Source organism: Echinops telfairi, unplaced genomic scaffold, assembly GCF_000313985.2.
Source record: "Echinops telfairi isolate 266 unplaced genomic scaffold, ASM31398v2 ScPeMD7_2;HRSCAF=8, whole genome shotgun sequence".
Taxonomy (NCBI): domain Eukaryota; kingdom Metazoa; phylum Chordata; class Mammalia; order Afrosoricida; family Tenrecidae; genus Echinops; species Echinops telfairi.
In genome coordinates, this window is record NW_022103898.1 from 47,688,785 (window position 1) to 47,712,796 (window position 24,012).

Genomic DNA, 24,012 nt, shown 5'->3' on the forward strand with positions numbered 1-24,012 from the left:
GTTCACACTCGCAGCCTGTCACTGATTCAGTTGTTACTCTCTGGGAACTGGGAGAAGAAATTACATACCCAGTTTCCCCGAAAGTAAGACCTCCCCGAAAATAAGGCCCCCCCGAAGCTACTGTAACTCTAGACTCTGGACCGTAGTGGCGGGCGCCGCTGTACAGTTCACTGTTGGCTGCAGCGCAGCTGGAGCAGACAGAAAGTACGAGGTCTTTTTTAATAAAACAATAAATATGTACCATATTCTTCTTCATGGAAAAATAAGACCTAGCGCATCTTTGGGAGCAAAAATGAATATAAGACACTGTCTTATTTTTGGGAAACAGGGTATTATAAAAGCATATTAGTTCTTTATCCTCAAGATTTCACTTTTCATCTGCCTTTAAGTTTACTACTTGATTGCAGCTAACACAGCAAAGCCAACAGTGATTAAAAAACAGACTGCATAGAGATCAGAAACAGTAAATGCTTTGGGTTCTCTGAAAGTCATTCCAACAGCAAATCTGGTAAAAATAAGCACATCTTACCACCAAATACTTCGCCTCACTTAGCACATGACTCACTACTAATGATATAGCAGAGTGTGACTGAGTTGTTATGTAAGTTCTTTCTGAATTGATTAAGGTCAAGGCTAAACCAAATGAGACAGCCATGCTTGATACACTTTACAGCTTATGCTTGGCCTCGACATTTAAAGGCTGGTGTACACTCCTATTTGTCAGGAAGCAAGGTTTTGAGACCAAATGAAAACCTCTGAAACTTCAAAATAACAAGCTCAGTGAGCAATACTTTATTTTATTTTATTTAGAATTAAAAGGGCGCTAATACTTTGATTATATACCATGCACCAGGCAAGGAACTAGATGCTGTCCTGGTGAGACCTCTTTTAACTACACACTGCTTTAGAAATGAAGTCACTGGGAGCTACCTTCCCCACTGAAGTGCCCTACAAAATGCGGAAGGAAATGATACTGGCTGGTCCTGTCTGATGGGACTGCTTGGATCGCGAGGTAGGAATACAGGATGAGGCTAAACCGACAGCAGCAGCGTCAATGTCTTCTCCAAATCAAAATCTTACCTTGAACAGGAAATGTGGACAACACGGGGGGAGCGTGGAGGACAGAAACCAACTTTCAACCACTCACCATAATGCATGTAACAGTTTCCTTTGGTGGGGTCCAGCTCAATAGCCTTCAAGAAGAACTTTTCAGCCTCACTCTTACGACCCTTAAAAAACAGAAACAAATGGATGATTCAGCATGTTGAGGAGGGTTTCTTCATAACATGTTCCCAGAGAAAAGGACTAAAGGAATCAACATTGGGAGAGGGGGCGGGGTATTTTGATTTATCTGATGATAAATATATGTGACATATATTTATGTCATTCCAACAGCAAATCTGGTATATATATATTTATGAATATATATCAAATAATATATTGTAAACAAAATAATATATTGAACGAGAAGACGGAGTATCTTGGGATTTAATCTAAAGACAGATCTTAGTTGTTATGGTTTTCAGTCAATAATATCATAATCATCATAATAGTGCAAGTAAAAAAATCAGGAACGTTTTACATGCAATAAATTTATTTTAAATGAAAGAGTGTCTTAATTCATACGAAATCTACAACTAGGCACTTTGAAAACTTGGTTATTGCTTCAGACCCCACAGGGGCTGCATGGAAGCACGAAGCGTGCTGCGGAGGTAAACCATCCTGAGAAAGGCTCCCTGGAGCAGCCCTGTCTTGGGACGGGTAGAGCTACATTCTAACTGCCTGCCATTGGTAGCAAGGTCCTGGGTGGTGTTCACAAGCCACGGTCACTGCTCATGCATTCCTCGTGTCTACTACCACATTGCCCATTGATGTTACATGATCTGTCATCTCTCTTTATATACACACATTACCACTATTATAGAAATAAATTTTCCAAGGTTCCAGGTGGAGAGTTAATCTAATATTCTACCTGTTATCTAACTGGCTCATTTCTGTATAGCCACCGTTATGTTCCATCTTCTGTTACAGCTTTCATTTATTTAGCTCACATCAAACTGGCAAGGCCTCACACTATGCTTTTGGGGACTTGTATTTTCTCATTTCTTCTTTCACTCTATGAATGCTGACTGAATAAACGACTCCTTTAAATAACTCCTCTTCAAATCCAAAGTCTTACCAAATTTCACATAGTAAAACATCACATGCCTCTCAAGATTTCCCACAGCAACTTAACTTGAAAGGAAAAACAGCAAGCAGATACAGCATGCTTCTTAAATAAACACAAAACGCAGTACCTGTTGTGAGTGAAAATGAGCAAGAATCTTAGCAAGTGTGTATGTCCATGAGTTAAATGTAAGAGGGAGGATTTACTCAGTAAATTTTCACATAATTTGCATTAAGCAAATATTATGGTCTTAGTTTTACCTCACTAATCTTGCTAGATCTGCGTATATACTGGTACAATCAAGGTCTTTTGATGCATGAAATTCAAGATAGATAAACTCCTTAGTAACAGTAAGGGGAGTAATGACTCCCTGAGGAGAAGGGAATAGGGGGATGGGATAAGGGGAAGGGGGAACTGATAGCAATGATGACTGCATAACCCCACTCAAAGGGAAAGAACACCAGAAATTTATAAAACTCCAATAATAATAATATACAATATACTGAGGTTTCATGGGGTGATAGAGTGGGGGAGGGAGGGGATAAGCAGCTGTTATCAAGGAATTCAAGAAGAAAAGAAAATGTGTTGAAAATGATGATGGCAGCAATTGTACGATTATGCTGGGTCTAATTTAATTATGGATTGTAATACCTGTAAGAGCTCCTAATAAAATGTTAAAGAGAAAAAAAATTACAAATCTTATCAAGGGTTCCCAAATGATTCAAAAACTGCAATGAATCAGGAAACATATTGTATGAGTTAAAAGCACAGAATTTAGACAGTCAGCCCAGTTCTCACACTTGTTTAGCTTACGACCTCTGGAAAAGTATTTAATCACTTTATTGTAATTTTCTCAAGTAAAAAGAGAAAAATAATAAAATATATTTCATACAATTATTGTATTACCCAAGGAAATACACAGAGTGGTAATTATAGTGCCCAATTTTGTACTGTGAACTACTACTGCTACTAATAAATATTGCTTCCTATGCCAGAATACAGGATTCCTATAGACGATGATATACAGTGAACCCTCGCCACTTAGCGCTTCGACTTCCGCGGCTTCACTCTATCGCGGTTTTTGCATAACAGCGCATGCTCTGTCATTACTGCCACTGATTGGCTAATACTGTACACGCTTCTGTCTGCGTCGCTACGTATCGGAGCTACGTATCAGATGCATTTTTGCTTTTGTACAGTGTACTGTAATTGTTTGCGATTTTTAAGAAATTTTATCTAAGCCCTATGATGGCTCCTAAATGAGCTGCTTCTTCTAAGCCTTCTAACAATAAAAAATAAGCGCCAGGGGAAGATGCTCACCATCCAGGAAAAGGTAAAACTTTTGGATATGATCAAAGATGGCAAAAAAATCGTGGAGGTTGCAAGCCATTTCGACTTGAATAAGGAATCCTACTTTGCGGAATTTCATTTGGGTTCACTGTATGTGTTAAATATACACAGCCAGAAAAACCTATGATTGGCCCTAACACCATCAATTGAAAATGATGCCTGAGGAGGATTCAAAGGTCTGTGAAAAAAATCTGTTATCTTTTCATTCAAACTTTCATGCATTTTTAAAAGTCCCTCATACAAAAATTTAAGGCAGGTAAATAATAAAAGAAACATGCAAAATATGAGATAATTGGCAGAAATATGGGCAAATAGTATTTGTAAAGATTAGAATCTTCATTTCTTACATTTAAGTTTTTAAGAACAGCAGAGAAGAAACTGACACGTTATCTATATTAGAGTACAAGAGGCCCTAAATTCTTCCATGTGGCCCATTGGCAAAAACAGTCATATGTAACTATAGGAACATGTTCAAGCACTCAAAGGACATGCCTCTAGTTGCCTGGTAGATCATGTAATTAAAGGCAATAAGCCCATTTGTGCTGCACATGCAGAATATATGCATAGGAGGCCAGAACACTATTTAGAAGTGAAACATTGTTCCTGTTAAGTGCTTTCAACATTGTTCCAACTCCTAGGGACCCATGCACTACACAATGATACATTACACAGTCCTGCTCCATCAATCACATCATTGCTACGTTTGAGCCATGGTTGCAGTCATTGTGCCAACTCATCTCCTTGAGTGTCTGCCGTCATCTTTTCACAGATGTAGCCAACTGAGCTTCTGAGTATCCCATTCTGCAATGTTCACGTGCACAAGCATGATTTTTGTTGTTGAAAAAGGTTGCAATGGATAAGTTACTGATCGGACAAAATTCTAACATGATCTCCTGCACTGTTTCTGTCACCAAGCCACATGAGGGCCTGCAAACAAACTGTGGAAATATTCTGTTAACATTTAATTCCATTTTTTCACAAACTTGCTGATGCTCCCTGGTATTTTCAACCATCCATACGTCTTCATTTTTAACATTTGTAGTGCAATCCCTAGTAATTATGAAAACATCTTGATTGCTTATTTGATCAATTGCAGACTCTAAAAGTCAGTAAAGAAACATTCCATTTCTTCTTCACTGGCACTAGTGGTTGGCGTATCACATGCATTTTAATAATAATCATTATTAATTGGCCTCATATGTTTGTGAAAGTTGGGCACTGAATAAGGAAGACTGTAGAAGAATCAACATGTTTGAATTGTGCTCGCAAAGATCATTGAAAGTACCATGGCTGTTGACAGAACAAACAAATCTGTATTGGAAGAAGTACAGACAGAGTGCTCCTTAGAGGCAAGGATCCGGAGACTTCACCTCACTTCCTGTGAACATGTCCAGGGAGCAGTCCCTGGAGAAGGGCATCATGCTTGGTAAAGTAGTGGAGCTGAGAAAAAAGGAAGATCTTGTACGTGATGGATTGGCGCAGTGGTTGCATCGATAGGCTCAAATGTAAGAACAGTTGTAGGGATGGCACAGGAGGGTTTTGTTCTGTTGTGTATGGGGTTGCTAAGAGTCAGAAGCAACTCTACAGCACCCACCAACAACAATAGGGCAGCGTAGAACTATTCCTGTGGGTTCCGGAGACTGTAATTCTTTGAGAGTAGAAAGCCTTGTCTCTCTCCTGCAGAGTAGCTGGTGGTTTCAAACTGCTGACCTTGTGTTTGACAGCCCAAAATGTAACCCTCTATGCCACCAGGCTTCCTCATAGAATAAATCCTCATAAGTATGTAAAATATAAGGTCACTAAATTCAGGAGATAAGCACACATACAGTAATAGGTCCTGGGAAGGGGTCATGATAGTTAAAGAAAACGTGTAATCAAATGTACTGTTTCAACTATCATTGTTTTGAAGAGACACGGCAGTTAAGAAAAGGGACAGAAAAAAATCATTGATTTTCAGGTATTCTTTAATGTATTTTAGACTACACCAACATAAGAAAGTAACCGCAGAACACTTTAAACCCAATAATAAATCTCTCTAATCCCTATTGAGAGTAAGTGACAGAGGCAGCCTAGCTTGTGCTTCCATTCTGCCTCCTGTCTATTTAATGTCTGACCGTGAGTATAGTTTATGCCATTTCTCTGCAGGTTTTCCTCAGTGCCTTTTAGACTGATTCTTGAGTCTCCTTTTCCTCATTTGCAACTTGACCGATATTAAGACCAAATTTGGGAGACTGTTAAGAATAGCACAAATAAAATGGAAATAAGCAGCTTTGGCTCGGTCACAAGGCTCTGACATTTTTGCCTCTTCTTCCTTCCTTCTGTCCTCTAAAGACCCCCCAGTGGCATCAGTATCATTAGGTTACCACCGTTGAAAAACTGATAAATCATTTCCAACACCTTTTTACATTCAGAAACTCATAGTTGGAGGAAGGTATAAGCTTCACGATTTCTTATTAAATGTCTTTCCTCCCTTCAAGGAGAGGTGCCTTTGACTTCCTGTCTGCCTAAAACGCACAGATTTCCTGCCCGATTATACTTGGCTTCACCGTCCTGAGACAGATTAATGTTCTAAAACAGATCGTTTTTATGTTATGTTACTGTTCAATATATTGTAATATCTCCTGTTAATTCCCTGTCTACTTCACAATCAACCTAATTTTAAACATCTTCTACCTGTACGCCACAAATAATCTTAGGTGAAGTCTCTTGCATTACCAGGCTACTTCTCTTAAGTCCCCTGACAACTTAGTCTAAATTTAATTCTTTGTTCTGACCTGATACGTTATTCTATTTCTTAATTTATTCATATTCATCTTATACTCAAGCTTTCGCTGAAGGCCCAGTTTTCTATAAAACGCTCCATGTATGACTCTAATACCTACCAATCTTGCTTTTCCTTTACTTGTGATAAGACAATTAAAAAAAATAGTCATTAGATCCAGACCAGTTACAAAACTTGAATTCTAGGTAAGATTTTGGCATAAATTAGTTGTTCAATTGAGATAAAATTAAGAGATAGTAGGAAAATGAAAGTATTTGTACAACTTAGGTTTAGGTATGCATGTATAATTTATTGTTCATATATCAATGAATATACCCCCTAAATCAGTAAAAACAAACTATCCCCAAAACCTAGTGCACTAAAGCAAAAATCAAAAGAAGAAACTGACAAACATTCGTGAATAACCAGAATGTAGATTTTATGAAGTGTGAATCTATCAAATGTATATATGGTCAAAAATGAGAAGACGTTTCAGGTAAGTCCGACTCATTCCATGGTATTTTCAATTTTCTCAGATGCTTGTGAAAGCAGGACAATAAATAATGGAAACAAGAATTAATGTTTTAAAATTAATGTTGGCAAAGAATATTGAAAGTACTGTGCATTATTAGCAAAGACACATCTGTCGTGGAAGAAGTACAGCCAGACTGTTTCTAAGAAGGGCACGATTTAGAGTCCCCTATTGGAACATGTATCAGGAGAGATCAGTCACTGGAAAATGCCACCAGGCTTGGTAGACAGTCAGTGAGAAAAAGGGACCCTCAACACGATGAACCGACATATTGGCAATGTACTTGAACTTAACCATTATGAGGATGGCCAAGGACCAGCAGTGTGGTGTTCTGTTGTACACAGGGTCACAATGAGTCAGAAGCTGTCTGATGGCACCTAACACCAACAAGAAATGGAGAAGACTATGGCCCTTATCAACGGCTTCCTTTAGTGCAAGAGTTTAAATGGTATATGAGAGGGTTTGTCCCTAAATATCTCTGGTAGGTTTCTCAGGTGGGAAATACCTCAGTTCTTGGCTTTGCGGTGGGGAAGAATTCACGCTGAAGCCTGGTTTGTGATCCAAGTGAGTTTTATATAAAGGATGGCAGAAGTTTCAAGTTTACAGTTACCGAGCAACCACATGTGGCCAGAGAGAGAGAGAAAGACCACAGCATAGCCACGTGGAAGGCAGAGAAGAAATCCGAAAGTAGTGGTCTCCAGGTCTGGTGTTTGGAGCCTTTGGCTGGAAGGCATGGTCGAAGGTTGACCCCATTGGCTGAATTAAGCCCACCTGCCTAGTTTGGGCCCACCCAGGTGTACCACCCACCTGGCTCTTGGTCTTGAATTGGCACATGCCTCTTAGCCTTTATGGCTTCCAACCTCCTGTGGGGGGTGGGGGGTGGGGTAGCACACAGGGGAGAGGGAAACCCCCGGTCCCTGTTTCTAGCTACCTAGCATCTGCAGATTGATGATGGGATAAGTACATAGTGAATGTAGGCTGATTAAGCAAAGGAACAAAAGAGCAGCCACTTTATTCATGGTAAAAGTACATCTTCAGCGCACACGTGAAGGTACAGAGAAGGCTTCAGCAATGGAATAAGTGCCAGTCTGTATTCAAGTCTCAAAATCCAAAACAAAATTCTTGAAGTAGAAAAGACATAAACCCATAGCACTGTCAGTTTTCCGTGCTTTGATGAAAATTAATGCAGAATACCGGGTTGGAGCAATACACACAGGGGTTGAGGAGTGAGGTTACAGTAGACAAAGTGGCCAAGAAAGACCTTTGATGATCATTGAAGAGTGATCTACATAAAAGAGCAAGCAAGCCTGGTATGTCTGGAAGTGTAAGGCCATACAGGGAGTCAGTATGGTGGGGGTGAGTTACATCCCATAAAGAAACATAGAAAACAAAAGAATGGGAGGGGCAGGCGGTGTTAGACCACGTAGAGCTTCTCAGGTGTCTCTCACAAGTGTAAATACTTATGAACAGGAAGGAACAAAAGCCCAGGGTGGTGCAATAGTGAAACGCTCACATCTGCAGTGTGAAGCTAGCAGCCTCACGTGGGAGAATAGATGAGGTGAGTTGCTCCCATCAAGATTTTCAGCTTAGAGAAGCCTATGAGACAGGTCCACTCTGAGGCATCATAAGTCGGAAATGAACTCAACAGCACACAAGTTGATGGCCCATGAGTTAGTTTATTGTGCCAACCTGGCTGAAAAACACATGTGGGGTTAATTGAAGGGCTGAGGGATAAATGGCTCAGTGAGCCTCACCTTTCTAGTTCTCAGGTTTCTTGTTTTGTGATGGTCACACCAGGGTGCAGCTGCCTTAGCCAGTTCCCTGCTTCAGCTGGCAAGGCTCACTTCCTGCAAGACATCCCCAAGGAGAAGCCACATGGACCTACCCTGATGCAGCCCTGGGCGCTGGAGCAGCCATGTGGAAACCCCTGCCAACACTGAGATGCTTACACATTCACTGACTTGGCTTTCCTCCTGAAGTCAGCATCATTGCGTCTGCTTTGTGAGATGGGGGAGGACTTTGTGGATTGGTGTTAGACATATGGGTTAATGTTGGACTTGTGGGCTTGGGTAGCACTGGGTTGGGATATTTTCTTGATGCACACTTAACCTTTATATAAACTCTCTCTTATACATGAGTTTCTATGGCTTTGTTTCTAACACAGCCCACAACAACAGGAAGTAAGACAGGGAGGATTTCAAACAGTATGTACTATAATCAAACTTATGATTTTAAATACATCTTTAAATGTTGGATGGGAAATTGACTATAAGAGGTATAGAAAAGAAGTAGGTTATTAATACTCCATTTCTTAAACTTAGATAATAGTAAAAGTGATGAGAAGCCAATAGATTTCAGATCACGTTGGCAAGAGGGCTAACAGAAGGGGCTGACAGACTGGCCTTTGAGTATAAATAAATGACTTGGGGCCTATGTGTGAATATAAGATCATGGTGTAGGTGTTGGGCTGTCAACTGCAAGGTCAGTAGTTTGAAACCACCAGTTGCTTGGAGGGAGAAAGATGAGACTTTCTTCTCCCATAAAGATTTATCGTCTCAGAAACACACATGGGCAGTTCCACCCTATTTTGTAAGGTCATTGAGTCCGAATCAACTCCACGGTCACAGTAGTATGGGAACAAGGAGTCCTAAGTTAAGCATTGGGTTGCAAACATGAAGATAAGTGATTTGAACCCAAGAGCTGGTGAAAGAGGAAGCAGTTTGCTTCCTTGAAGTTTTACGGCCTTGGAAACCCTAGGAAGAAGTTCTACTCTGTCATAAATGGTTGCCAAATGTCAGAATCAAATCAGCAGCAGTGGACTTGAGAGTTTAATATGGGGATGACTTTGGTAGTTGTTTGGGTTGAACTATATGTGTAGTGGGGTTGAGGAGCGCTCTTTGATTAATGGGCTAGAATAATAGGGTACGAAGGACAAGTGCAGAAAGCTTGATACTGATAGAAGGCCACAAACTAAGTACCAGCAGGGAATAAACACATTAGATATTGGATATTTTGCACAAAAAAGTAAAAGGAAGAGAATTGCAAGAATGGAAAGAGGAGGAGTAAAGAAAAACAGAACAAAGAACCTCATCTGCTAACAGCCTACTCATTATGTTACCAATGAGGGAAAACACTCTACTATAGAAGCATTATAAACATAAGCATGGCTATCTCTAATTCTATGACGTTTGCCTTTCATTAATCCTACCACTAACCCACTGATGCCACATCAGTTCAAACTCTGGGCAACCCCAAAGGACTGAGTGGACTGCTCTACAGGGTTTCAGAGGATGTATGTCTCTATGGCAGCAGACTGCCTCATCTTTCTCCCACGGAGTTCCTAGTGGGTTCAAACTGCTAACCTTTCTGAAAGCAGCCCAGTGTATAGTATAACCAACTGCACCTAAAGGGACCCTGACTTTTATTAATATTTACTTAAAATTTGTGATAATAATTTGAAAAAGGCTATTCAGATCTAATTTTGTTGCTTTGTATACTGCCTTGAAATTATGACTAAAACATTAGATTATAAGCATAAAAATAATATTACTAACTTCTACAAATATTATGTAATGAGAGGGTTTTAACTTAATAAGATTTTGTAACAAGTTTTCACTTCCTTTTGACATCTGTTCACTCACTTATTTTTCCTTCAAGGTTAAACAGGCCATCTATACATATATTATAACATTTCAGAAGAGATAACTCATTCAATAAGACACAATCACATCTTAAGCTCCTTATGTGTATATTAGACTAAATTTCATTGCATTTCTCTAGTAAGCTCAAGGTTGAGTTAAAACTAACACTGAATTAAAGCTCTGTTCCTATCTATAATCTTAGCTGATGAAAACAGCATTTAAGAATTTTATTAAATTGCCTATTAAGGAAGTTGAGAAGAAAAAGAAGAATATTTGCTGTGAATTAAATTAAAATTAAATCACAGGTAAACATATTCCATGAAATTACTTCAAAATGTATATATACATTTAAAAATATTAAAATTGAATGTGTCTAGACTTTAAAAAATGAGCAAGATCTATCTCTGAATTACTAACTAAACAGTTTTACAATTTATTGTAAAAACAGAAAAACTTTAGCATTTTATTCACTGGTTCCCTTAATTCAACAAATATTCATTGAATACTATTATGTGTTAAACTATGTTCTCCACGATATGTGTAGTCGATCCTAACCCCTGTGCCTGTGGATGTAATCCGATTTGGGAACAGGGGTCCTTCATGACGCTAAGCAGGCCACACCTGTGTAGGGCGTGCTTTAAGGCTCTCTCTTCAGAGAGATTCCAAAGGTAGAGAAGACCAGAAGAAGGGGCACAGATCAGGAAAGACAAGGATCAAGAAGATAGTCAAGGAACTAAGAGAAGCTGAAAGAGACGAGAACCTTCCCTCACAGCAGAGGACGAAAGTTTTTACTCTAGAGCCAATCCCCTAAAATTTGGCCTCCTAACTTGTGAGAAAACAAAGTGCTGTTCCTGTTCATGCCATCAATTCGTGGTGTCTCTGTGTATCAGCATCAAGAAATGGAGGCAGATACCTATATGCTTAGCACTGTGGTGGGCAAAAATGGCGAAGAGAAACACAGCAAACCCCTCCTCTTGTGAAGCTTACCGAGGAGACACTGTATGAGGATGGCAAACACAAGGTAGGCTGGGTGGATAACCCATGGCTTGGACTAACTGAAGTGCTTAAGGGAGGTTTCCTAAAGGATCGATGCTTGAATTCAATCTGTGAAAGGAGGCAGAAAACTATCCCCAGTATAAACCTCGGTAACAGGATCACACAAAACAGTGCACATATCCCTAGGGGAGTAGGACTGCGAGAATGAGTGGAGGTGGGTCATGTGATCAGGGAGAGCAGAGCAGGGGACATCTGGTTTGAAGTTCAGGTTAAGGAATTGTGTCTGTATTTCGGGTTTTATAAAGGTCATGCCAAGACATTGTGGTTAACACGTTGGGATGAGTGCAGAAAGGACATAGACAATTAGGTTAAGCTTAAAAGAGAGTAATAGGGTGTCAGTGGAGATGAAGATTACTGGACTGACATGAGGAAAAAGACCTACTTAGGTCGAGTGGACACAGTTCCATGGTGGATGAGACAGGAATAGGTGGGGCACGGGGGAGGAACAAGGAGAACCCAATTTCCTGGATGGGAAGGTGATCAATGTGGTGCTTACTGAGACATGGAATACAGGATGAGAATCAGCATCAGGCAGTAGGATTAAGGACTCAATTTGGGGTAAAATAGAGATTGGGGTACCTTTGAGACATCTGAGGTGTCAAGATGAGGCTTATTAATCTGGCTGAATCAAGAGCAGCATTCAAGAATATAAAAGTAGTCAGTTGTGTCAGATGCTAAAAAATACCCACTAGATTTATTGACACTGAAATTGCTGGTGACATCAGAAAGGTGTACTGAAAGTAATAAACGATAATATTGTCAAGAGGAGTGGGATGATGTTTGAGGGTGAGAGGTGAGGAAATGGATAATGCAATTACATAAAATTCTTTCAATATCCTCGCTATAAAGGGTGACAGGGGCAAGGGCAGATGGAGAGAGATCCAATGAGCGAGTTGTAAAACAAAACACAAAATCAAAACATCAATTCTAATTAAACATAAAAATTAATACTTCAAGTATTCTTCTGGATCTAATTGAAAAGTAGAAGGAGATATTTTTATAGTGTATTGTTACTAGTCTTAGATAACTTTCCAATTATGGACAAGCCAAATTAAACCTTGCTAGAATTCTCTATTATTGGATAACATCAGGATAAACAGAGAGAAGTTTGAAGCAGCTGTCAGGGATTTGTCTTGCTTGGATCCACAATCAATGTTCATGGAAGCAGCAGTCAAGAAATCAAACACTGCATGAATTGGGTAAATCTGCTGCCCAAGACCTCTGGAAAGTGTTGAAGAGTAAGGATGTCATGCTGAGGACTGAGGGGTACCTGCCCCCTGCCCCATTGCACGGTCATTTTCAATGACCTCTCATGCATATGAAAGTTGGGCATTGAATAAGAAGGAAGAAAAGTCTATGCATCTGAATTATGGGGCTGGCAAAAAGGATTGACAGTATCATGGACTCTTAAGAAAAGTGGTGCTGAGAATACTCTGGCTTCAGTAGGGAGAAGGAGAATCTATCTCCACAGTAGCCAAGGCCAATCACCAAAAGGCAGAGGTTAGACATGGCTTTGCCAACCACTCCTCCTGTGCCACGGCATATCTAGTTCACTGCAATAGCCAGATGGAACTCATGAACAATACTTTCAATTATGTGGGTTTATTAGGGAAGTTAACAGGTTACCATAAATCAGGATCAGTAAACAAGAAGGATACAGTCACGTGTCCACAGCAGCATCTTGCCTCAGCCAGCAGCCAAGTCTCGCTCTCTAGTCCTGAAATGCTCCACCATATGGCCCTTTGGCTTCTCCCTCTGGTATCCAGGAAGCCTATCTGTCACTTTTTCTCCCACTCCCATGGTCTCAGCACTACTCTGTGCTGTTTCGTGGTCTCCTTGACTTAGCCTCTGATCTCAGGGTGGCATTGTCTCTGCTGCCTCCAACACTTCAGGCAGGGAATCCGACTGTGCTCCATCGGTAGTTCTTCCTGGTTAGTCTCTGGAATTCTCTTTCTCTGCTTCTGAGAGGGCTCTTGTATACAAGAAAAATGGCTTTGAAGGAGGTGTCGTTTTTGGTTTACAGCAGAAACAAGGTGCTGACTCCGTTTACACTGTGGTAAGACAGAAACTCAAAATACATCCCTTTTAAAACTAGCCCTTCAAAAACTCAGACTTACTGCCAGAAAGGCAATGCTGATGCCTGGCGGCCCCCAGTGGCTTTCGGAGACTGTTACTGTTTACGGGAGTGGAGAGCCCAGTCTTTCTCCCAAGGAACTGCTGGTTTTTTAACCTGCCGGAGATGCAGATCGCAGCCCAACTTAAAATCACTACACCACCAGGGCTCCTGAGATTGTAACCACAGGCACAGAGGGGAGAACTTATAATACAGAATAAAACAGATTATAGTCAGAAGGGCCATATTAAACCACTACACCTCAACACAACTGCCAAAAGAGCAATGAAATCTGTCTTGGAGGATGTACAGCCAGAATGCTCCTGAGCAGCAAGGATGGTGAACCTTCTTCTCATGGACTTGGAACCACGTGATCTGGAGAGACTCAAAAGTTCCAAACTACCTGCCAGAGAGTCAATGCTGACTCACAGTGGCCCTATATGACAGGGTAGAACTGCCCTTGTGGGGTTCTGAGATGAATTCTCTACAGGAATGGGAAACTCATCTTTCTACCTCAGAGTGCCTGGTAGTTTCAAACTGCAGACCTTCCAGTTAGCAGCCTTTACTGCCGTCACTGTAGCAGTACCGTGTAGCAATACATAACCCAATGCCACCAAGACTTCACAGGAGAAACTGTCCTTAAGAAGAGGAACACCCCAGAGGCACAATGGTGGCAACAAGGGGTTCAAACTTAACAACTGTCATGATAGGCAGAGGACGCAGCAGTGCTTTTCTGTTCTGTGGGACACAGGGCCCCTATGAGCCAGAGTCAAGTTCAAGGCACTGAACAACAAACAGCATTCCCCACACTGAGTCCTTTCTTCCAGGCTACACTCACACCCTGATTCCCCTGCTTCTCCCTACTGTTGGGCGTTGTCAAGTAGATTTCGACTCCTATCAACCCCATGTGACAAAGTAAAGCGACCTCACAGGGTTTTCTTTATGGGAACCTTTAAAGAAGCACTTAGCCAGGTCGCTCTTCCCTGCACAGGGCCCCTGATCAATTTGCTGACCAGCTCGAGCGCTTTTCAGAACCCAACTACCAATCTTCATCTCCTCTTCTCACTGAAAACCCTCTTATGGCCTGAGTAGTCATAAATTAGCCAAGAGGCAGACACGATGTTGTCGCTAGCTACCCTTGATTAGAAGCACACAACCCCACATGTGCTAAAGTAGAACCGTGGGTCACAGAGCTCTCAATCCTGGTCAGAAGCAAACCTCTTGGGTAGCTTTCAGGGGTCTCTTCCTGTGGGTTTAAACGAGTGGTTCTCAACCTTTCTAATGCCGTGACCCTTTAATACAGTTTATGTTGTGGTGACCGACCCCCAAACCCTAAAATTATTTTTGTTGCTAATTCATAACTGTAATTTTACTACTGTTATGAATTTGGCAACCCCTGTGAAAGGGCCATTTGACCTCCAAAGGGATCGCGACCCACAGGTTGAGCACCGTTGGTGTAAACCATCAGCCTTCTGGCTAGTTGTCATCTCTTAACTGTTAACAGTCTCTCAACGCTAAAGATTTAAGTGATTTTCCAGAACTACTCACCTTATGCCATCATTGTCATCACTCCTTTCCACAAGGAAAAAAAATGGAAATGATACATTTTCTTGGCATTCTCTGGTGCATGGAGGAGGAGGAGGAGGAGGAGAAAAAGTAATGGTACCAAAATTTAACAGAAAATTATTTCCAATAGGAAACTTTACATAGTTAAGCAAGGTGATCTCCATTTAAGAAATTATTACAATTGGAAAGTTCTTTGAATTTGAGTTTTCTATTAGCAACAGCGCCCACCATTCTGTTGGGTTGTTTATACCTTGAATGCTCGTTTGTTGTCACCAACTCCCCAAGCACACACTGGATCACTCCTTTAACAATCCCATAGGATGCAACTATGCTGACTGGCTCCCACAGGGCCAGCCTGAGCTCACAGAACCACAGAGGTTTGAACCCTGCAATGATGGCTTGGAAAGCTGTTTATAAGAGTGGAAAGGCGGGAGCCCAAACAACAGCTGCTTTGCAGCTGGGTCACAAAGCCGAGTATGAAATCCCTCGACACCATAAAAGGTAGCAGATGATGTGCCTCCATTTGTCACTGGCTGGGTGCCACCTGCTCTCAACTCTAAATGCTCTCACAAGAGGACGATGCCAGATGTAAATAATTCCCTAATTTTACACTCTTGTGGGTAGAAAACTTCAGTAGGAAAGGATGTAGAGGGTATATTTAATATACTTAGTCAAAAATTTCTTTGATGATTCAACCAAGGTACTGAAAAGAGCATTGACAACAGTAGAAACCTGTGTTCTAGCAGAATCGGTGATTCTGACACTGAACAATCAAGAAGCTGAACAATCTAGGGCAGCCCCTCCTTAGAACATCTTCATCCTCCGATAGAAGTCAAAGGCTCTGTGCTCTCGTGGTTCTGAGTCACAATTCTAGAAGAACAGCATTCAGTCCACAGGTGGTAATCACTGGTAAAAATTCTATCTAAGTTAAGATTTTTAATTAAAGTCATCCTCTTGAACGTCTACTGATTGTGAATCCACCATAAGGGGGAAATAAGCATCCCTCCACCTTGAAGCCACTGCAACTGGAGAAGGTCCAGGTGACATGGGACCTTAATGACAACTGCGGCGGTTTTCAGGTTTTAATGAATCAAAGGTGTTGCGATGCATGATCCAGTGAATTTACTTCTGAAAGAAACCGTAAGGCAAGGATGCCAATCAAAGGTACCCTAGAGAGGTACCCTGTTTTCCCAAAAATAAGACAATGTCTTATATTAATTTTTGCTCCCAAAGATGCACTAGATCTTAATTTCAAGGGATGTCTTATTTTTTCATGAAGAAGAATACGGTACATATTTATTGTTTTACTAAAAGAGACCTCTCACTTACTGTCTGCTCCGGCTGCGCTGCGGCCAACAGTGAGCTGCGTGGCAGTGCCCACCACTATGGTCCAGAGTCCAGAGTTATGGTAGCTTCGGGGGGCCTTATTTTCAGGGATGTCTTATTTTCGGGGAGATGCCTTATATTTCAGCAAGAGGCAAAACTGTAAGTAGGTCTCATTTTCGAGGGATGTCTTACTTTCGGGGAAACCGGGTACTCACACAAAACAGACTGCACATACAACAAAGGGCTTATTTCATTTCTTTGTACTATACACACACATATATACACACACACACATATATTTATTTAATTTTAAAATTATTTCATCATCATTAGTGTCATCCTCAATCCTGGTTTGTCTAGAAATGATCTGCCTATGCAAACTGTCTCAGTGAAATTATAACACCCCTTTCCTAATTTGAACAAAAATTCTACAGTCTACAATTTTTGTATGTTTCTAACAAGTATTCACCTGGATCAGATGAATCCAATGAGAGCTTTTAGAACACTGCGGTGTCCACTGACTCCATCGCAGCGGCACCGGTGAAGCTGCAGTGTGACCTGAGCTTCTCTCCCTCCGAGGCACTCTTAGCAGAGGGAGCAGTAGCAAAGACGCCCTTTCACAACTACAAGCCTCTCATTGCTCACCAAGTATCATTAAATTTCCATTCGTCCACCCTGCTTATGGACAATATTCATTCAAGTAGTCCCTCTCATATTGCTGGAGTTCAACTTTCTCTCTGTAGATAATATAATGAGAACAGAAGCATTGCAGAAAAGCTTACTATGTGCCAGAAACGTTTTCACACTGAACGAGTGATGTTACATTTACACTTCATGATGTCTCTATGAGATATCATTATCCCTACTTTACAAAAGAAGAAACTTAGGGACAGAGTGGTAAAGTACGCTGCGCAAGGGCAAAATCTTGATATTCCAGAGCTGGGATTCAAACAGAGATGCTCTGGTTTCACAATTTGTACCACTATATTACAGATATCAGCGAATGTCTCAGAAACGCGATACCAAGAATAAGTATGCTATTAATGATGGATAAGCTTTTAGAGTAGCTGTTCACCCATCCATGTAACAATTTCTCAACATGATTTACTGAAAACCTACCAAAGGCCTGGCATTATTTTAGGCATTGGAGACAGAAAGATAAAATGAGATGACCCTGTCTTTCGAGATCCTGTAATAACAGAAAGACACCAATTGCAAGATGATATTAAAAGAGTTCCCATTCAATGTATCCACAGGAAACAGAGACCAGAGCATTAGCCTAGAAAAAGAAGGTGATCTACTTCAGGTGCATCAGCTGCAGGATACATCAGAGAGGCATCCAGGCAACCAACTTGATAGCCCCAGTGCCAATGGTGTAAAAGGTCTCTTAACCAGGGTCACATTAAGAAAATGGATTAGAAATTGCATCTAATGAAGAAAATGTTTGCTCGTGTTACCACCAAAAAGGAACCTAAAACTTACAAATGTTGATATGATACCAAGCACCTCAAAACATTGATTGAATAGAATGGGGCAACAGTTAAACTTAACCCACTTCTATTTCCCGCTAAGCTAAGGATGTTTGAGCCACCATCCGTGAATCATGATTTTATGAAACTTACAAAGGAAGAACAGAATTGTTTACTAAACAGCAATTTATTCAGTTTAATTCAAGGCTGTGAAGTAACTAAAAGAAGTGTACTTAATCTTACAGGAACCTTGCATCCAGGCAGAAAGAGAAACACAAACACAGAGCAAATGGTCAGAGACTGGCACATTACCAGCAAAACAATTCTGCATGCGTAAGTGCTTATGACAAGCATATCACCAAACTGGATCAATCCCAAGTTCCAGCAGTTTAGTGTGTGAGTTAAAGCACACATACATGTGTCTTGGCATTATTACAAATACAATTCTATTTCTGACAGTGAGAGAAAAATGTATGATTTCACGGAAAAATATGGACTACTAATGGGAAAATCTGAGTATAGAGTTGTCATGGTGATGGAAACAGAAAATGTGAACATCTTTGCTTCTAGATAGACAGTTTAATAGTTGTTTGACTCAAGGCTAACTTACAAATGTCAACAACTGAGACCCCTTTGACCCTGATAGAGAAAAATGCATGATGACGGCTATACTGGATTCACTAAACATCAACCTCCTGTGATCTTCATCACATTCTGAAGCTTAACTGACTGACACCTGAGCTGCCAGGCTCCTCTGTGAGATTCAAGGCTGAAAGGACACTCACACTCATAGAAAGCACTGTTATGAAAGCATTGCAGAGGTATCTGTAAGGGCACAGCGGTTACCTTGCTATCCCTTCTTGCCCTACAGTTCTATGAGCATGAGTGGTCTGTGGAAGAGAGAAGCTGACCTACGGAGCTTCCGTTGTGCAGGCTGCAGTTTTGGGAGTCAGATCATTGGAAACACAAACCTTATACTGGGAAACCAAACTGCAAAACTGCTATACCATTTAAATAAGTTTTACATGTATAAATAGACATCTGTATTATAAAATTGGTGCGCTGGCACAGAAAAGAAAGTATAGATTTGGAATCTGAGATAAATTGGCCATTTCCTTAATGTGCAAAGTTACTGCTTTGGAAATTCAATTCCTTCCTGCTACACCATTGTCATTAAATCAATCCCAACTCACAGTGATCCTGTAGGTTAAACTGCCTATAAGTTTCCAAGTAGTGATCTTATGACACAACTGCTACACCTTTCTCCTGTGGAAGGACTGGTGAGTTTGAACCATCAACCTTTCGGTTAGTAACTTAGCATCTAATCACTGCTCCACCAATGTCTCCTAGACTACCATCAAGATACCTCTAATAAGATTAGTGACATAGGCATCACATATAAAGAAAGCTGCTTACAATCCCAGTTTACATGCTCTGTAAGCGTTAGTTTTGTAATCTTTTTTTTTTTAATTAGGTGGAGTTTACAGACTAGATCACAGTTCTACATTCAGCAATTCATATGTATTTTGTTGGAACTCATCACCACAACACCTTCAACATCCCATAACTTATTTCACTTCCTCCCTGTCTCTCCTGCTCATAATCCTCCTTCGTTGCACACTCTCTGAACTTTGTCCATAGGTACATGCCGCCTTTTTCATCTTAACTGGCTAATTATTCTTACAAAGAAATCAGATCCGTTCTAGACCTGAAGGGGAACTAAAAGCAAAAAAAAAATGGAGCTTTATCATTTTTTTTTGGTAATCTGAATAACAGTAACTACAATGAAATGTCTTCAAAGGGTAAAATACAGTTTAAAGCACAGTACTATATTGTGAGCATTCAAAAATTAAAAGTTATTCTATTAATTAGACTTTCTGTACCTAAATCCTTTTATCCAAAAATGCTTTATGGAAATTGTGATATGGAATTGTGGCCAGGTTTATGGTGCCAACCTGGCCAATCGAACATGTGGGATTAATAAGGTGGCAGTTTGATCAAAGGGCAAAGAAATAAATGGCTCGGCAAGGCCCAACCCTCTCTCTCTTGCTTTCAGGTAATCAGACCAGCATGTGGCTGCTTTAGCTAGTTCTTTGCTTCAGCTTGTAAGCTACACTACCTTTGGGACAAGCCAACCTGTGGATTGTGTCACTAGAGCTTAAGGTTCCTTCTAGACCTGCTTTGCCATGCTGCTGATGTATACATTGCTTGCACTTGAGGCTGGTGGATCCTGTCATCTTGCATTGCTTGAGTTCAATATCCCATCTGAGCCTGCTTTTCTAAGCCTCTGAGTGTTAGTGACCCGCCTTGCTGTTTGCTGGCTGTGGGAGGACTGCCTGCATTGCCCAAGGGAAGACAGCTGTCTGCTTCCTTAACCTCATGAGTTGAAGGCTTCCAGTACATTAATTGTTCCACAGAAGTGAGTTGAACTGAGCCTTCTTTACTGTTGTGTGGACTAATTAACTGTTATATGCCTTCAAACTGCATATAGCTATTCTCTTATATATATGTAATCATAAATGTCCTGGTTTTGTTTCTCTAGAGAACCCTGTCTATCACAGAAATGTATTGTTAAGTATTTAAAATAGGATTATGGTAACATATCCACATGAAGAACTCTATATTCCACAGTAGACAGTGTTCATCACAGTTGTGTATAGTTTGTGAGTGTCTTAGGAAATTGTGGGATAAAATATGCTTTTACAGTCTAAGGAATTGGAAGAAAAAGCAGAGGCTTTTAAAACTTGAAACTGAAGTTATAGTTGAAATAACTTTGGTTTGCTTTTAATCAAACTGGAAAACACTTTTATAAACGCTGGCGATACTTTAGAAATATACTCCCAGACCAAAAAACATGATTTTTCAAAAGATCTAGTTTCCCTTTGAAATGCTGACATAATTTGGCAAGTTCAGTTATCATAGTTCAAATTGCTACCAACCTTAGAAAAATAAGACAGAGTAGAAAATGTAGTTAATTCAGGATAATATAACAAACAGGTCTTTTATTATCTAACTTATGCTAATCAAAATACAATTTTAATCAGTTTCCATGTGTCATACGTTTTTACTCAAAATCAATGTTTATAGAGAAACATATTAATATTTCCTTACTTTAAAGAAACATAATCATGAAAAAAAAAGTAGGTGATGGACAGTGGAGCAAAGATAAAGTACAAACAAGTATAAACAAAAAGATTAAGTAAATAAAACACACCAGCCAGTCATTATTTCATATATCTTGAATCCTACACTCAGCAAGGACAAGCAAGGGACAGTGGAAATGGCAGTTTGGAGTGTTGCTAGACTATCTGAATCAGTCATCAGAGGAAATTAGAACAGACATGTAAGAACAGATGAAGTTAGTACAACTATGTACCTGAAGAAAGGTCATTCATAATAAATCACATGTCCTTCAACATTCAAACAGCAAGACACAGCCATTCTTTTGGGGACTGCGACCATTTCAGAACTGGGTGGATTAAGCAGCCATGAGTAATCTGTTTACTTATAAACATTTAGAAATCTATAATGTTATTTTGAAATGAGATAGACCTACATTTTCAGATTTCCAAAGAAAAATTTAAATGCCTCAAGTATTATTTTTAATATGTATAACATTGTAGTTTGTGTTACAGATTAAGTGATATTTTACTAAGCTAAAATTAATACTTTCTAAGATCACAAATGAACTTCCACTAAAGTGGAAAAAGCATTGCTTATACTAGCAAAAATTCAACCTAATAGCATGCCAAAGAAAATATATTGTTCTCTACCCTGTCACATTTAAATCCCTAAGCTAATGTTTAGAGAGAATGCACAAATATTATTATAATTCCCATAGTATCTAGCTACCACACATCAAATTTAGTAAAGTAGAAAAACAAGGAATGTTCTATAATCTGTTTTACCTGACAGAAGAATATATATTCATTACTATCACATTAGTGTTCATGGAATTCTACAAAACCCTTCTGGAGTGAACAGCATACATTGATTACTTATGATACGACTTTTCAACACCATCAGAACAAAAAGATGGCTAGAAGTTCAAAGTTTACCATGGTATCACATGAAAGAGAAAACATATCTAATCCATTCCTATCATCTTATAATGATCTACTATATTTTCATGTAAATAGGATTCCATATTATTTTCACCTAAACAAGAAGTATTATAATGCAACTTTGTTATCTAATTCCCTGACCCTAAAATTTCTCCTTTAATCTGTTCTTAATCTTGAAGACTTTTGACATTTTCTAACCAAGAAAGAAATGACAGGCTGTCCGTTTACACACTTTTCCCTTAGCTTTACCTTACCCCAAGCAGGTCTTCGTTCCCTTTCCATCTCACTCACTCTGTAAGCCTCCCCCTTTCTGTCATTTTCCCTGCAAACCTTTTCTCCTTTGCCTTTACTTCCTCTCTTCTCACCATTTCCATCTACTTTGCAACACTGAAATAATTTATTTGTTTAGAAATATTTAGTGCTATAAAAGTCTCTCGTTTAACATCTTTGAAAATGAGCTGGTGCCCTAGATCAGTGGTTCTCAACCTGAGGGTCATGACCTCTTTTGTGGACGAACAACCCTTTTACAGGACGAACAACCCCTTTACAGCAGCAAAATTACAGTTATGAAGTAGTAAGGAAAATAATTTTATAGTTGGGGCGGGTCACCACAACATGAGGAACTGTGTTAAAGTGTTGCAGCATTAGGAAGGTTGAGAACCACTGCTCTGGATGAACTCTCAGAGGTAGGATAGAAGAAAGACAAGAAAATAGCTAAACCTAATTGAAAGGGATGTCACAAATGGCTCAGGAGCAACGATAACAGAAACCCTAACTCAGCGGGTAGTGACAGAGAATGTATCAGGGCAATTTCTGCATCAGTGTCATTTCATCGACATTCATTCAGCAAATGATTATTGAACAATCCATGCCCTGCAAACAATGAATCACAATGACAAGGCATAGAGTCGAGACAAACAACTGAGGGACAATCAGATGCTTCTCTCACGCAGGCACTCACGCAGATCTTAAGAGCAGCATGAAGGCTTCTTGGAAGAATCACGGACTGTTTCATGGATGAGGGAATATGGGAGATGAAATAGGAGGAATGCAAAGACTTTGCCAAGTGGAAAAACAAAAAAAGAATGTTCCAGATGAGGCAGAATCCTTTTAGACCAACAATGAGGGATTGTAGCATAATTAAGGAATCACCAGAAATTTAGTCTTTTGAGAGAGAGTGCAAAGAGTTTAAACAAGAAAGAGGACTGTAGTCAGGCAATAAAGGGTGCTCTGTCTTACAAACACATGTACGAGGAGGCTTCAAAAAAAATCCTTGAGAAATCGCTTTATCTTTAAATTCCTCTTTTTGATGAGCTTTTTGAAGTCCTGATTTATATTTTCCATAAAGCTCACTACAGGCGACTTACACGTGGAAACACTACGCAGTACTTCACAATCGCACGTGGAGGCCATTGTAGACAAATCAGCAAAATGCACAAAAATTCAAAAAAGCATCAGAATAAATAGATGCAGAAAGACACTTGTTTACAGCATGAAAACTGAAACAAAAGCAGATTAGCTCCTTGTTGGAGGGTAGCTGGGAATGAGCTTTGGGTGACTCAGCTACTTTGGGACTCCACAAACGTACGTGAACGACTGCAAACGGGCCATATGTATTGATTTGGGGTTATGCATAAATTTTAATGATAGGTGAGTTTGTAGATATTAAATCTGTAGAGACTGAAATCTGGTTGTATTTGTTTCTATATTTTCAAAAAAACTCAGAAAACATCTTCCGAACATTTACTTTGTAAACTCTGCTATGTTCTGTGTCATGGAAAAACAAATAAATATGACGAACTCAACGATCCTGGGGATTCTGGTTACATTCAAAGACATAAATAATGACAGAGAAACAAAGAGCAAGAACAATAGTTCAAACTTTGCAGAATTTACAGTAAGAAAGCGGTGGCGGTCCACACCAGTAGAGTACAGCCTAGGAAACTAAGGAGACTGCTAGTCCACAC

The 24,012-nt window shown here is 40.0% G+C and overlaps 1 protein-coding gene across 1 annotated transcript in view; it reads right to left on the bottom strand.

The window, feature by feature from the left end:
* The window catches only part of TMTC2 (transmembrane O-mannosyltransferase targeting cadherins 2), a 512,083-nt gene that overhangs the window by 115,943 nt on the left and 372,128 nt on the right, over nt 1-24,012 (bottom strand). Inside the window, exon 9 of the mRNA XM_004700423.2 lies at nt 1,148-1,229. Within this exon, the coding sequence (XP_004700480.1) occupies nt 1,148-1,229 (82 nt within the window). The remainder of the gene's footprint in view (nt 1-1,147; nt 1,230-24,012) is intronic.